At 32.3% G+C, this 14,661-nt stretch overlaps 1 protein-coding gene across 3 annotated transcripts in view; it reads left to right on the top strand.

Moving 5' to 3' along the window:
- Positions 1 to 14,661, top strand: part of LOC118181789 (dnaJ homolog subfamily B member 4-like) — a 58,407-nt gene that overhangs the window by 24,678 nt on the left and 19,068 nt on the right. For all 3 annotated transcript variants that reach the window (XM_085819864.1, XM_085819863.1, XM_085819862.1), the window contains exon 3: positions 7,168 to 7,631. In XM_085819864.1, coding sequence (XP_085675990.1) covers positions 7,168 to 7,631 — 464 coding nt within the window. The remainder of the gene's footprint in view (positions 1 to 7,167; positions 7,632 to 14,661) is intronic.

Here is a 14,661-nt window from a genome sequence, read left to right as displayed (position 1 = left end):
GCTTTTATGACTTGAGGTTTGTTGAGAGGTGGAGGAGCAGGTACCCTGTATTTTCAAGGAGAAATATTCTTCCCAGAAAACGTTTATGTTTAAATAGAAATTTCGAGAAATTAAAATGTGACTCAAATAGCTGAAATGATGGTATAGTCTTTGTTGCTTAATAATATTGAAATTTGATGGAAATAAAAAGATGTCCTAATGCAATTTGTCTATTGTGCATTCCTTTCAGTATAGCTAATTAATTTACATAAGGCATCAGGGGTTAATATGTGTTGAGTTTTGCAAACCAAAGCTTACTTTAAATGAATTGTTAATGGAATATTTGCACAAGAGATATATGTACCAATTCCTTGTTATTTCTTTTTCTAATGTTAAAAATCAGTGGATGCAAAAAAATAATGAAAATTGATAAATGTGTGTTTATGAAAGGAAACAAAATAGAATAAGTAATTTTGTTCCCCAACAGTGGGTTTTTGGAGGATTTTGCGAAATTGGGGACTGTTGCCATGTTGCTTTTCCTGATATTTTGTATTGTGTCAGAGGTATGGGCAAATAAATAAACTACAACGTGTAATATAGCTGTAACGTAAAAGTATGAAATTTATTGCACAATATTAACCGTTTGGGTCCCAAGCAGCGATGTCACGCTGTTGAGATTTTATGTCAAGAAAATCCAGTATATTTCGAACATTGTGTATAAAATTAGAAACACTTACTCAAGAATGCATCCGATTGCTTTGCAAACTGCAATAAGTGTAACGGAGTGATGAGAAAAGACGAGAATCATGTTACCTAAGAAATACAAGAAGCACTATTGCTCTGATTGGGATTCATCAATGTAAAACAGGGTTTCTTAAAGTGTGGGTCACGGGACCTGCAGCGGGTTGCCAAAAATTTTTGAAGTTTTGATATTTCTTTAACTTATTATAATAATTTTACAGTTACCAAATATTTTTACACGATGTATCTGAAAATAAAGATAAGGCAATACAGACAAAGAAAGAAATGAAAACGTTTTGAAGTATTCTTTTTACAATATAAATGTTCAATTTCCTTGCTTTGCATGTGACACTGTCATTCTGTCTGTTACTTATTTAAAATTTTCACATTGTTCTATGTCTAAAAATTCGAAATTAAATTTAATGACCTAAAATTGCAATAGTATATTACAGTACAAGTGAAAAAATTGACAGTTTCACTCATGCATGTGTCAGATTTGCATAATACTTACGGAGCCCCACAAAAGTTTTGTAGTTAATGCAGTCCTGGGAGTCGCAAAAAAGTCTCAGCAATAAAAGGGGGTCACGACTGAAAAAAGTTTAAGAAAACCTGATGTAAAATAAACAAAGCACTATCGCACCGCTTGGTATTTCTCAACATAAAATAAAGCAAGCACTGCCGCGGGGTCTTTTCTTACTCATTTAGAGAAAACACAGCTGTGCTGTTTGGGATTCTTCGACGGTGTTTTTTCAATACCCCTGGGACTCAAATGGACAATTAATTTTGGAAAATGAGTAGCTGATTAAAACTTTTGTTATTGCTCCATGCATAACCTGAATCCTTTTTTTTTTATATGAAAAATAAAATACAGTCGAACCCAGCATACAATTCCCGTTTGTCATGAACAAACTTTTTGGTCCTTTTCAATCTCCATAAATGGGGTTCTGTTTGTTCTATTTTGACGAAATATATGGAACTCGTATGTGAAGTTTTGAAGTGCATTTAAGTTGCTTTAAATGGCAAAATGCAGTCAAATTGACAGCATTTAGTCTCTTGGGAATCTCTTCAGTGGTAATCCATAGATCGTTATTGTACATCACATCAGTGCTGGAAGGTTGGCAAGAGTAAAGTTTATCCTTTAGATTGATGCCACCATTTTAAAATTAACTAAATCACTTTTTAACTGTCCTAAAAGCATGAATACATAGCAATAAATTCTGACTATCTTGAAGTTCCAGCATTCTCTTGTTATTTAAACTCATATAATATAACTTGATAAAGAGGTAACTTTTTATTTTCTGTTTTAAATATTAACCTTGCGAAGAAATAAATTTAAATAATTTTTTTTAAGGTTTACTCCTGGCATATTTAGATAACTGTCATTTAACAATGTGATTATAAGCAAAACATCAATCTTATCAAATATCTGCCATCTAGGAAAATTAGACATGAACTTCTGCGTTCATCTAATGCAATTTAAGATGTTATAATAAAGCCAGTCCAACGGTTCCTTAATTGCATTCTGATTATCCACACGTCCACCAAACAGTCATGAATTCATTGGTTACTTTGGAGAGCATTCAGGAATTCAGTGGCAACTAATTTTTTACTGAAATCAATCACTACTTTACAAAATGGTGATGAACTAAGAATTTTGTAAAAGAGTCACGAATCAATAAAATTAAAAAAGCAAGAAACATTGGTAATAAAACACTGACCCTTTTTTTAATGAAATCCTCACCCCTCCACTGTTATGTTTTCCGTGTGTATAGGGATCACTTCATTTAATCAGAGAATTGCATAAACTCAGCATCTATACGATATTGACATTACACCATGGCCGAAACATACATGTGCTAAGCGCATACCTGGTTATGGCACATAAATACTTTTTGGCGATGTTATTGGCTGTGACACAATTATTTTGGCAACATACTGCTTTGCATCATGCATAATTTTTGGCAACTTTTCAGTGAAGATGTGAATGATCAGAAGATACAATTTCTTACAGTGAATCATGTTTCCATCTTCATCATAAGAAATCTACGGAGAACTAGTATTTTCATTACATTGTCTGAATTTCTGTTACATATATAATGGACTTCCAGTTAATTTGGCCTTGTACCAAAAACGTTAACTTTGCTTATTGAAAAACAGTGGAAAAATTACTATGACAAATCATCAGATTGAAGCAAAATTTCCATTTTGCACATTGAAGCATGACACGCATGGTTTATCTTCACATGTGTAATTTAGTGTTCATTTATTTATTTATTGTTATTTTTACAGTAAGTAAAATTACAAAGATGTGGTCTTTACAAGAAAAGTCTAGGTGACCATTTACTCGAATACCTACTTCAGTGCAAAGTTAAATATAATGGTTCAGGTCCATTCATGGAAATTTTAAATGCAGTTAATGATTCTTTCACCATAGAGTTCTCAGGCAATTTCTTTAATGTTGCAATGTTTTTTGAGGGGGGGGGGAGTAAAAATCTAAAAACATTCAGATTTTATATTATGCCCAAAACGGGCTTTTTTTTTTAACGTTTAATAACCTTTATTAATCAAATATGCTCTTAGCGCTTCAACCACAAAATTCAATTTAACAGCAACATAAAAAAATGTTTAAAAAGAGCATATCTTTAGAATTTCCGATACAAAGTCTCGCATTTCTCTCCAAAACAGCAAATTTTATTAGAATTGAAGTGCCATCAACTGTCGAGAAATAGAGAATTTCATAATTAATTACATACAAACATGTATACAGTACAAAGTCCGTAATCCGGACCTCATGGCCACAAGCTTACATTGCGTGTCCGCTATGCATGCGCGTAAAGCCAGTAAAACATTTATCTATGCGAATTTCCAATAGTGAAGAAAGTAACAGAGAACGTTATTGAAAACGAAAAAATTTCGTTTAACAAGTTAGTCGATATTCTCGACACAGCAATTACAGGAGTTGAACAGTTGAACTTCTTAACTGAACAAGAAATTATGTCTGTTTATAGAATGAATTAAAGAGAAAGTATTAGCACAAAAAACGAAGCAACTTACATTGAAAGAAATGTTTACTAAAGTATACAAATAAATATTAAGCTTTTTTTTTTTTTTTTTTTTTTTTTTTTGTAAATTTTGATACCCTTTAGATCATAATTGCTTTTTATTTCATAAATTATGTTTTCATATTTTTAATTGTATAATTTCTGCATGCCATTTTACCAGATTTAAATTGATGACCTATAATCCGGAAAAAATCCTAATCCCGAATCGCCGAAGTCTCAACGAGTCCTGATTGCAGACTTTGTACTGTATTTTTATTAATGCATCAAAGAAAAATTTAATAAGAGACAAGGCTGTCATTATGCATTCTGAAGTTTTGCCACATTTAGAAAATTTTCTCTGAAATATTATAAAGTTTTCATAATTGTTAATTTTTAGTTTAAATTTGAATAAGTTGTTTAATGATTAATTAAACATGTTAGAAATATTTTAAATAAGTGTTATTTAAAAACTTAAATGTTTAGCTGTTAAGTATATTTGGATAAGAAAGTGTAACCAACAAAAATGGCTTCTAGGTACCAAACCTAAAAAAAAATTAAGTTTGCTTATTAAAAAGCAGTGGGAAAACCACTACAGTCAAATACCGAAAATCCGCGTTGCCTCTCAAAATATAAACATTTAGTTTATAGGTTCCGGAAACCGTAACATTGAGTACGAAATATCGAAGAAAAAATACTTACCGAATAATGACGTCATAATTACCGAATAATAATGAGTCATAACGAAAATACCAAATTCTTGATATCATGATAAAAGTTTTTTCCCCTCCAATCTGCATTGAGGTAAAAAAACAGAGGATTAACTTTTCTTTCAAGTTCATGCTTCACATTGTTGTACTTTATGAGCTTTGTTATTTCACGAGATTGTTTAGTGATATTGTTTTGTTATTCAGATATTTTGTGGATAAATTAAGAATATTTTAAATTTCAGCACATTTTAATACAATGACAGATAAGAAACTTGCTCATGATTTTACTGCTTGCAACATTGAAAAACATAAACAGGTTGCATTGATGGTAATGCAAAAAGTGCAAATTCTGCAAAAGGTGGAGGCAGGTGCTACTCCTTGATTTATAGCAGAATCGTATGGAATTGCGACACGATTGTGTATGATATACAGAAAAAAAAAAAGAGAAGCTGTTGAAATTTTACAGTAACAGTGATTCTAACACCAGAATCTGAAACCGGAAATCTTTGCATGAGGCGAAGTCGGCGAACATCGATGCTGTGAATAATATAGTGAATAATATAATCAATTTATGTATGTAATAATAATTTAATGCATATATTAAATTATTGCAATAATGTATATAATAATTAAATTAAATGTATCTAATACGCCTTATTTATATTGCACTTTTAGTCCAAATATTATGCTTTATCTTTTCTGACCTGAAATCCGCAAAATCCTAAAATCTGGTCCCAAGCTTTGCTGATTTCTGGACTTTTACTGTATCACAAACCATCAGATTGAAGCAAAATTTCCATGGGACATACCAAGAGGAGAAGAAAATGTATTGATAAAGAGTTGGACATCACAATATTTAGGAATTATTTTTATCCACTACAGTATGCTATTTAATAGTGCATATTGTAGAATACATGAAAATTGTTAAATTATCCATTAAAAATAAATTGCTAAATCTTTCAAATAAGTATACTTATCATAAAATTCACAGAGCAACAACCTTATGTTTGGCATAGATCCGACTTTTGAGTCTTGACTATCTATGCCAAACATAAGGTTTTTACTTTGCTAATTTTTATTTTTTTATTTTAGTGTGGTTCTTTTCTGTTCTTGAAGTGTGCTTTTGTTTCCCATTGATTCCTATCAAATTGCAAGAGCAACAAAAAAAATATTTCTTTATGTTCTGAAGTATGGTCTGGTTTTGAATGCTACTTTAGCTTATATTTAACTTATATGATCATGATAGCTTGAAAAAAGAGAAAGGGAAAAAAAATTCTTTTCGGATAGAAAAATGTTCTTCCCCCCTGTTTGTTTATGCTTTGATAAATATTATGTAAGCAAAATTTAAAATATCTTCTATTATATTAATAAAAATTTTCAGTGTGTTCAAAAAAGAAAGAATTCTGCCCAGTCGGCTATTTTTAGATTGTGCATTTGGCGTACTTGCAGTTTGAAATTGAGACCACTCTACTAATCCACTATGGTAATCAACCATAGTATTGGAGCCACAAAATACTAGAAAGAAGTTACATTTTTCTTATTAAATTGAAAATTTTCAAATGAAAATATATGTGTATATTGTAATGTATTTTGCAGGAATTGACAAAACAGGCAATCTTCATATTAGAACATAAATTTTATTTCCAGTTCACGAAGATAGATAATTTGAAGAAGTTCTTTAGTGGCAAAACTTTCATACTACTACTAGCTGGTGAAAACTTCAGAATCTCATTTTTAAAACAATTTCCCACATTGCTGAGCAATGGTTACATAATACAAATATGGCGTTGCCACTTCAACAATAAATTAATTAAATAATAAATAAATTTATTAAATAGCAAGATATTACAATATTTTGTGATTTGCAAGGTCTGCTTTAGATTCCTTTGCCAATTTTCATGTGCTATTTTATTTCATTTACTTGAAAGAAAATGTTAAACAATTTAGCAGACATTAGATTTGCACTTTGGCTAACAGAGTAGGGAAATACTTCATAATTTTTGTATAATTCTAGAAATATAATCTTCCAAAAGTATTGGAAGAGGGCGCCGAAATAGATTAGATAAGAAGAAATTCATGAAGGAATACTAGGTAATCTAGCAATATCTTTAAATTTGAGTGGAATGAGGGCATTTCTAGAAATGAAACTTTCATTATGTAACTTATTTTTTCATGGAGTATTCTAATTAATAGCATGTATTATTTTGTGGAAGACGCATTACTTGATATAATTTTTATTTTACCAGAAGAGTGATAAAAAGTTTCATTTTTCAATATATTCTTCTTAATTGAGAACAGTTACTGTAAATTTTTATATATAGTATGTAAAATTAAATAAAATTTTATTACAGTGTTTTTAGAAAATTATTATGTATTTTAAATGATTTTATTATTTATAATGTATTTTAAAAGGGAAGAAAGCAGTGTTTAGTGAGATTATTGTGTAGAAAAGTTTTTGGCAGAATTAACTATCTCTTGCCATATGAGAGACATTTTGCAAAAAACAACATTTATTTAAAATGCAGTTTTTCTGTCTTTTGGTATATGAAGTTGATTTTATTTTTAAATGCTATTAATATACATATTTATCTATAATACATAACTGTCAAAAGAATTTTCAGAACTAGCATTCCATTTTTGACTATAAAATAAATTATATAATCTGTTTGAATTTCAATATCTTTTTTCTTTCTTTACAGGTTTCTATAATGTGTTTAATAACTCAAACAATTTTGACACATTTTATGGACCTGATTTTCCTGGCTTTGTTAGTAATCCCTTTTTTTGTCGAAGTCAGTCAACTCGTAACAGGACAAAGAAACCACAACAACCCCAGCAACCTTTAAAAAAAGATCCACCCATTACACATGATCTGTATGTATCATTAGAAGATGTTCTTATTGGTTGTACAAAGAAAATGAAAATTGAACGAAATGTCTTGAACCCAGATAGAAAAACACATCACAGGGAAACTAAGGTCTTAACTATTAATGTTAAGCCTGGCTGGAAGGCTGGCACAAAGATAACCTTTAAAGAAGAAGGTGATGAAAATCCGGATGCCATTCCTTCAGACATTGTATTTATTGTGAAAGATAAGGTGCACAGTATCTTTGAAAGAGATGGGAGTAACATAAGATATAACTGCAATCTAACCCTTAAACAGGTAAGTCCATTATGCAATGAATACATTTCCTTGACTGATTTTTCATGCAATAAATTTGAAATTGAGTAATAATATAGCATATTAAGTTACACGGTATAATATTGTAGAGCATAACCACATAAATTGCATGAAAACTTATGTGAAAAAGGAGTGGCGGTACAATTTATTTGGTATCTTTTAGTCTGAGTAATATACTGCAGTCATGTGAAGCCTGTAACCCTTTGCTTGACTTTCATTGCTTAACTTATTGATTAGGTGCAGTAGAATCTCTCTTAACCGGCAGCAGTTTCAGCTAAGAGATTTTTCCTGATAATTGAGTATGTATTTCTCATGTCTACGCCTTCAGTAGAAATCGCAGCATGCAGATTCCAATTATTGCATTTTTGATCCATTGGTCATTAATGAAATAGTACCGAATATCATACAGGTCATTTTAAACACATACTCATAGTTTTATATTTAAAAAAAAATCAAACAACGGTTTTAAATTACCACATATATTATTATGTAAAAGTTATGAATTTCTTAGTGTGATATTGAATATCTTATAAGATAATCACGAGAATTTTAACATTAGCTGAACATGTGGTGAAGTTTCATAACAACATATACTGATAAAGATTAACATTGCTTGACGAAGCTTATGGAAGTCTGTAACCTTATGTCAGCCTTCTTCTACAATACTGTCTTACTCAACATGTCATCATTTTCCCAGAACTTGTGATTATTTTTTGTTATCTTGAGAGTGTGTAACAGGAAGAGAATTGTCTACATTCATCTAAGCATGTACATTTTTTCATTAACATTAATCTTCTCTGAACGTGTAACTAAATCTAAGATATTGCATATGTGTGTTAAAACCAGAAGAATCTTCATCAATCGATTCTTCATGTATGAGCATGATCACTGGGCACAATTTGTATCAACAGCAATGAAATAATAGTCTTAACATTTTTACAGCCAATTTAAGTCAAAGTAAATACTCTGTCTTTCAATACAAATTATTTATCTTTTTTTAAAGTTTTTTAAGTTGTTGTGTGATCAATGCATAAAAATAAATCAATTATTCTGGATAATTATTGTTGAAAAAAGATTTTAACATTGGGTGGCAGAAAGTCTTCAGTTAGCCTATTACATACTTTATACCATTGGCCAAAATTTGGGATTTTAATTTAGCCCTTCAAAAATGACATTATATTAATACTGCTGGGTTGCTGGGTTACAACAGATTTTAATGTGTATGTGAATTTTCCAGTGGAGTTTGGCTTTGGTAATTGATAATAGTTTTTTAATTTCGATAATGCATTTATTATAAATGTCAAATTTTTCAACTGATTTGAGAATAGCTGGACTGTTCGAAAAAATATGAGGTGATTGCTTATGCACCTTGAGCCACATCAACGCTGATTTCGTAGCTTGTGATTCTGCTTGATAAACTGAGCAATTTTCGTAAAGTTGAAACATGAATTGTTCTTGAAATTTTCTGTTCCAAAAGGGACAGAAATCGGCACCTGTACCATCATTATTCTTAGAGCCATGTGTATAAACTTCCAGTCCATTATTTGTTGGTAGTTTATTGTCTCAATTAAATATTCGTATGTGTGCCGAATGAGAATGCCATGTATGAACTTGAAACTCAGTTTTATTCCTTGAAATATTTATGTCGTCAAATATGCAGTCCAACCTCTTTTAGTGCCCTGGATGGCACGTTCTAGGTCGAGTTTTATGTCTAGACGTAGTAAACCCGCAATAACTTGGAGGGAGGAGGTTGGGGTTGTTTTGTAACTTTTAGTCATGGCCAAGAGAGCTATTCTTTGAATAGAGCTTGCTTTGCTTTGCATTTTGATTTCTGGAGAGTGCCACCAAGCGGGGCAAGCATATACTGCTGCTCTTTTGGTTGCTCTTTCGGGACTGGTTTGGGAAGACCAGGCATTTGTAGAAGATTATTAACCATTTTACGGACCTTAGACTTGGTATAATCCAAGTGAGGTAGCCAAGTAAGACATTCATCAATAATGACCTCCAAATATTTTATATGTTTTTGCCTTTTAATCGTTTTATTTTCCTTTTTTATTGTGGGGGCAGAATAAGCTGCTCCACGCTTCTTTATTGAAACAAACATAGAACTAGATTTTTCGGGAGAGAATTTCAGTTTGCACTGTTTAGCTCAATCAGAAAATATCTGTAATGCTATTTTTGCTCTCGATTGTATTTGCACATGAGTTGAGCCAGTTATTAATAGGAGAACGTCATCAGCATAAGCTTGAACTTAAATTCCTTCTTCATAATCAATTTGAAGACCTGTGTTCATTACAATGTTCCAAAATAATGGCCCCAAATTTGAGCCTTGAACACAACCTTTTTCCTCAACTTGAGAATATTGTACGTTATTAATCTCGTAAATTATATGTCGATTTTCCAGTAGACTTTCGATAGCTTTGTGTATATTAATAGGGCAGCTAAGATTACGTAATTCATGTAACAAGAATGGCCACCAGATGTTATTGAACGCACTTTTTATGTCAAGTGAGATAACATTTGTGTAAATATTATATCTTCTATTTTCTTCAATTGTTGAGATGATGTCTTTAATTGCATCAGAAGAACAGAGTCTATTCTTGAACCCATATTGTTTTGAACTTAGTTTTTCATCGGACTGTAGAAAATAAGGTTAATCTGTTAGTAAGCAACTTGTCATAAACTTTGCTACAAGAGTTTAATAAACAAATGTGCCTGTAGGCTTCTGGTAGTTCACCATTTTCCCCTTCTTTTGCGAAGAGAACTAATTTTGTGATTTTTTTATATTCAGGAAAAGTACCTCTTCTGAAGAGTTTGTTGAATAAGGCTGTTTGAAGAGGAGGATTTGCATAATATAATTTAATAATTTATCTTGGCCAGAGGTCCAACCCTGGTGCCTTTCCAGGATTTAGAGATCTAATAGTAAATTCAGCTACTTGTTGGGTAAAAGGAATATCTTCCTGTTCTCCATAACTTTTTCGTAAGTTATTTCTAATTTGAGTATGTATCTCTAGATCATCCTGACAAAAATCCTTTGGAAAATGGTACTCCATTAGTAATTGGATTGTTTCTTCAATATAGTTTGAGTCTTTGTCAAATCTGGTTTTAGTAAAGCTTTTGATTGGAGGGTTGATTGAGTGTTCCCCTTAGCCATATCGTAGTGGATGCCAAAGGGAGAACTGGGACATTTTTTTTTTTTTTTTTTTTTTTTTTTTAAGTGCAGTTTATACATATTTCTTTTGGCCTTTAGCAATTCACTCTTATATTTTGCTAAGTCTTTCTTATATGTTCTTTTGTAAAAATTTCCAAGTTCTTCGTCATGAAGACATCTTTGGTAACATTTTCTTTCAGCTGTTATTCTTCTTCTCATAATAGAGAATTCTTGAGTCCCCATGTATGTTGTATGTTGAGTCTTTATAGTTTTTCCTTTGGCTTTAATAGTCAAATCACAAAGTTCTTGTGCTTGTTTAGTACATTTGACTATGAGCTCGTTTAAATCAACTGTATCCTTAATAATCTGTGGGTTAATTCCAGCAAAATATTTGCCGAACATTTCTTTGAGAAGTAGCCAATCCATTTTTTCTAGTTTATATTTATGTCGTGATGTTTTGATCATATTAGTATACGAGATTTCAAAGTTGATATAGCAATGGTCACTCAGAGTGACGCAGTTCATGACTTTCCAATTTTTGATAATGCCTTCTGTAGAAGAGGATCTAGAAGCCGTGATATCTATTCAACTCTTGCCCCTTGTGCAATTAAGTAGGGGGACTATCTGGATCATTTTCAATTACAAATCTTTGAGATGTTAAAAATTCTCTTACAGTTTGGCCTCTAGGGTCTTCGAAGGAAGATCCCCACAATTCACTTTTGGCGATGAAATTTCGTTCCACTAAGTCAAGAAGATTAAGTAGATCTGTTAAGTCCATAATTGGTTGGCTATAACAGTTGAATAACGAAAGAGTTCTTTGCTCAATCATCAGCGTAATACTAATTAAGTTTGGTGTGGAATTTAACACCATAATTTGTGGATTCACCACAATAGTAGCTGTCTTTGGAAGTTGGTTTGATGAGTAAATTATCTTTGCCTGAGTTAGAAAACCTGCTGGTTTACCATTAATACAATATGGTTTTTGTACAAAGATAATATCATAATAAAAAATACAAGCCTTTAACTGTGCAGTAGTTGCGTGAAATCACGTTAAGTTTATTTGCAGTGCTTTTATATAACCTTATTCTTTTCCTTAATTCTTCTATTTCTAACATTCTGCTTGGACAATCTTTAGAGAAGCTCGAATGCTGATTATTTAGTTGCTGGTCGTTGTTAGCATTTTGCTGTGCACAGTTGATACATTTTTGGAAATTACTTTCACAATATTTTGTGGGAGTGTCCCACCTCTCCACAATGGCTGCAGGCCTCTTCAGTTTGACATTGTTTTGAAATATGCCTGTAGTGGCAGTATTTAAAACACTACATAGGATGGATATATTCTCTTAAATCAAATCGCTTCCAGTTTACACATACTTTACGGAGCTTTAACAATTGCTCAAATACTTCTGAAGAAGTTCCACAAACCCAACGATTGGCATTCTTTTCTTTGATTGGAAATTTGATTATCAATCCATTTCCATCTATTCCTTCATTTTAAGCTAGAAATGGGTCTTTAATTTCATCCTTTGTGAAGTCTTTAGGAATATCATAAACTATGATTTTTGGAAAACGCTTCAATGGTCGGACAACTTGCAAATTGTCTCTTTTAGCTCTGGGACTGTGCTGATTTCTTTTTCAAGGATCTCTAAATCTGCTTCTTTGTTTGTTTCAATCAAGAGGCCTCCTTTGGCGACATGTTTGATTCTTTTCACTTCAGTACGCAGTTTGGATGGTTCAATAGTTTTAAGTGTTTTCTTCTTGATGCTTTCTGATTTATAACCTTCTTTAGTAGGGCATAGAATCGTGACATACTGCTTTTCTGGTCTTTTCTGAGATTTCGATCTGTCTCTAGGAGGACATTTTATGACGTCCGCATATGAGTCTTTTTCTTTGTCATTCATTTTATGAATTTGACCTTCCAAGTGTGCCATTTCGACACATTGTTCACTAAGCAGGTTCAGTAAGCATCAGTTGGAATTGATGTCTAATATCGGCTGCAACTGCTCTATTAAGACCAGAAGCTTTATTCTTCAAAATTGTCTCTAGATTGGCTATGCAAGCCTGTCCTTCCTTTAAAATGTCTTTTGATTCCAATTTGATAAAACTATCAGATCACATAAAGAATAAGAAGCCACTAGGAATTGTACTGACTTGGTACCCTGGGGTTCACACCAAGTCAGTAAGTAGCAAGCACTTTGTCTCAGGTTTTAGACCCTCTTTTGAAAGCGAGCCCCCCCCCCCCGACCACACCAAGGTACTCGAGTACTGGGAAAGCGTAAGAAAAATGAAGTAAAAACAAAGCTAGAAACTCAAAATCACATTTCACATGATTCAAATCACATTTCAATCGTATTTCTAATTTGCTTTCCTACGGGGAGGGGATGCATCTAACAACGTAAGAATGGAATATCCAGTCCTCACCTCAGTGTTGAGGTATCACCGGAGCCATAGGTTAAGAATATTAACTAGTCCAGCCAAAGCTAAGCTAAAAATATAAATTTAGTAATCAGTTATTTTAAAATTAAGTCCTAGCAAATTTTGAGGTCCGCTAACTGAAAGATGTATTGACCTCGCCAACATCTTTATTTACAAAAATTTATAAGTACAGTGATAAATTTTTTGACATCAGAATTATAGATAATACAATAACAGTGTACAAGACCAAAATTGAAAAATATCATAAGCTTTGTTACAATTCGAACAGAAAATAGAATACAAAATTAAGCATATAAAAGAAAATCAAAATATTAGAAGTACATTTTCAAGCGATAAATATTTTATGTTATACATAGATTGTGTTCTCATTAGAATACAAGAATTCCATAAATTTGGAAAGCATTTGGCGACCTTTGTCTAATACAGAGTTGCCAACTCTCCCGATTTAGGCGGGAGACTCCCGATTTTCAACCGCTCTCCCGCCAACCCGATTTACAATATATTTCTCCCGACTTTTTCTTATTCTTAATATTTCTCACGATTTTTATGGAACTTAGCTTAATACTTCGTTATATGAACAAAAAAAAAAAAAGTGATTTTGGACGTCTGAAAGCAACTGAATTTTCTCTAGATTATATCTAAAATGAAACCTTGCGAATCAGATGAGAATTTCTGCTTTGTGATTGACAGCATACGTATCCAGAAACGTCGTTTTCCAGTTGTCCAATGGGCATCGAGCTCCACTGCGTGTCATCTGGCATATATTAGCCAATGAGCACAAAGCAAGCTCAAGGCCGTTGGCTGTTCTTTGGATGTTCTTTCGCTATTTCGTTCATCTTGTCCTGAGTTGTGTGAGTACACGTGCCTTTAGGAAATAGTTTTAGAAATTATCGTCTTTTGATATGTCTGCGAGAAAGGTGAAATACTCGTGCACGTTTCAAAAATCGTACACAGTTGCCTTTCCTTCCATTATTTCTTCAAGGAAATTTAATAAATTTGCGATGTGTACCATCTGTAGTTGCGATTTTTCGATTTCGCTTGGTGGAAGGGCAGATGTTCTCAAACATGTGCGTACACAAAAACACAAGGACAACATGAGTTATTTTGAAAAAACGAAAAATTAGATTTTTCTTCGGAAACAAAAGACCAAAAAGTGATTAATACAGAATGTCTGTTCTCTGCCTTTTTACTGGAGCACAACCTGCCACTGAATGCATCGGATCACGCTGCAGCTTTATTTAGAAAAATGTTTCCCGATAGTGAAATCGCTAAGAAATACTCAAGTGCAAGGACCAAAACAGGTGCAATTGTTAAAGAAATGGGTTTGAAAATAAATCTTCAGTTATTGATTGCATTAAAACAGCTCCGTTCTGCCTCTCTACGGATGGAAGCAATAATACCAATTCAAAACTGTATCCAATTGCT

This window comes from Stegodyphus dumicola, chromosome 7 (assembly GCF_044657685.1).
Source record: "Stegodyphus dumicola isolate Sdum_Otavi_A_Nest chromosome 7, ASM4465768v1".
In the NCBI taxonomy this organism is placed as follows: domain Eukaryota; kingdom Metazoa; phylum Arthropoda; class Arachnida; order Araneae; family Eresidae; genus Stegodyphus; species Stegodyphus dumicola.
The sequence above is the reverse complement of the archived record's forward strand: the minus strand, read 5'-3'. Positions and strand labels throughout refer to the sequence as shown.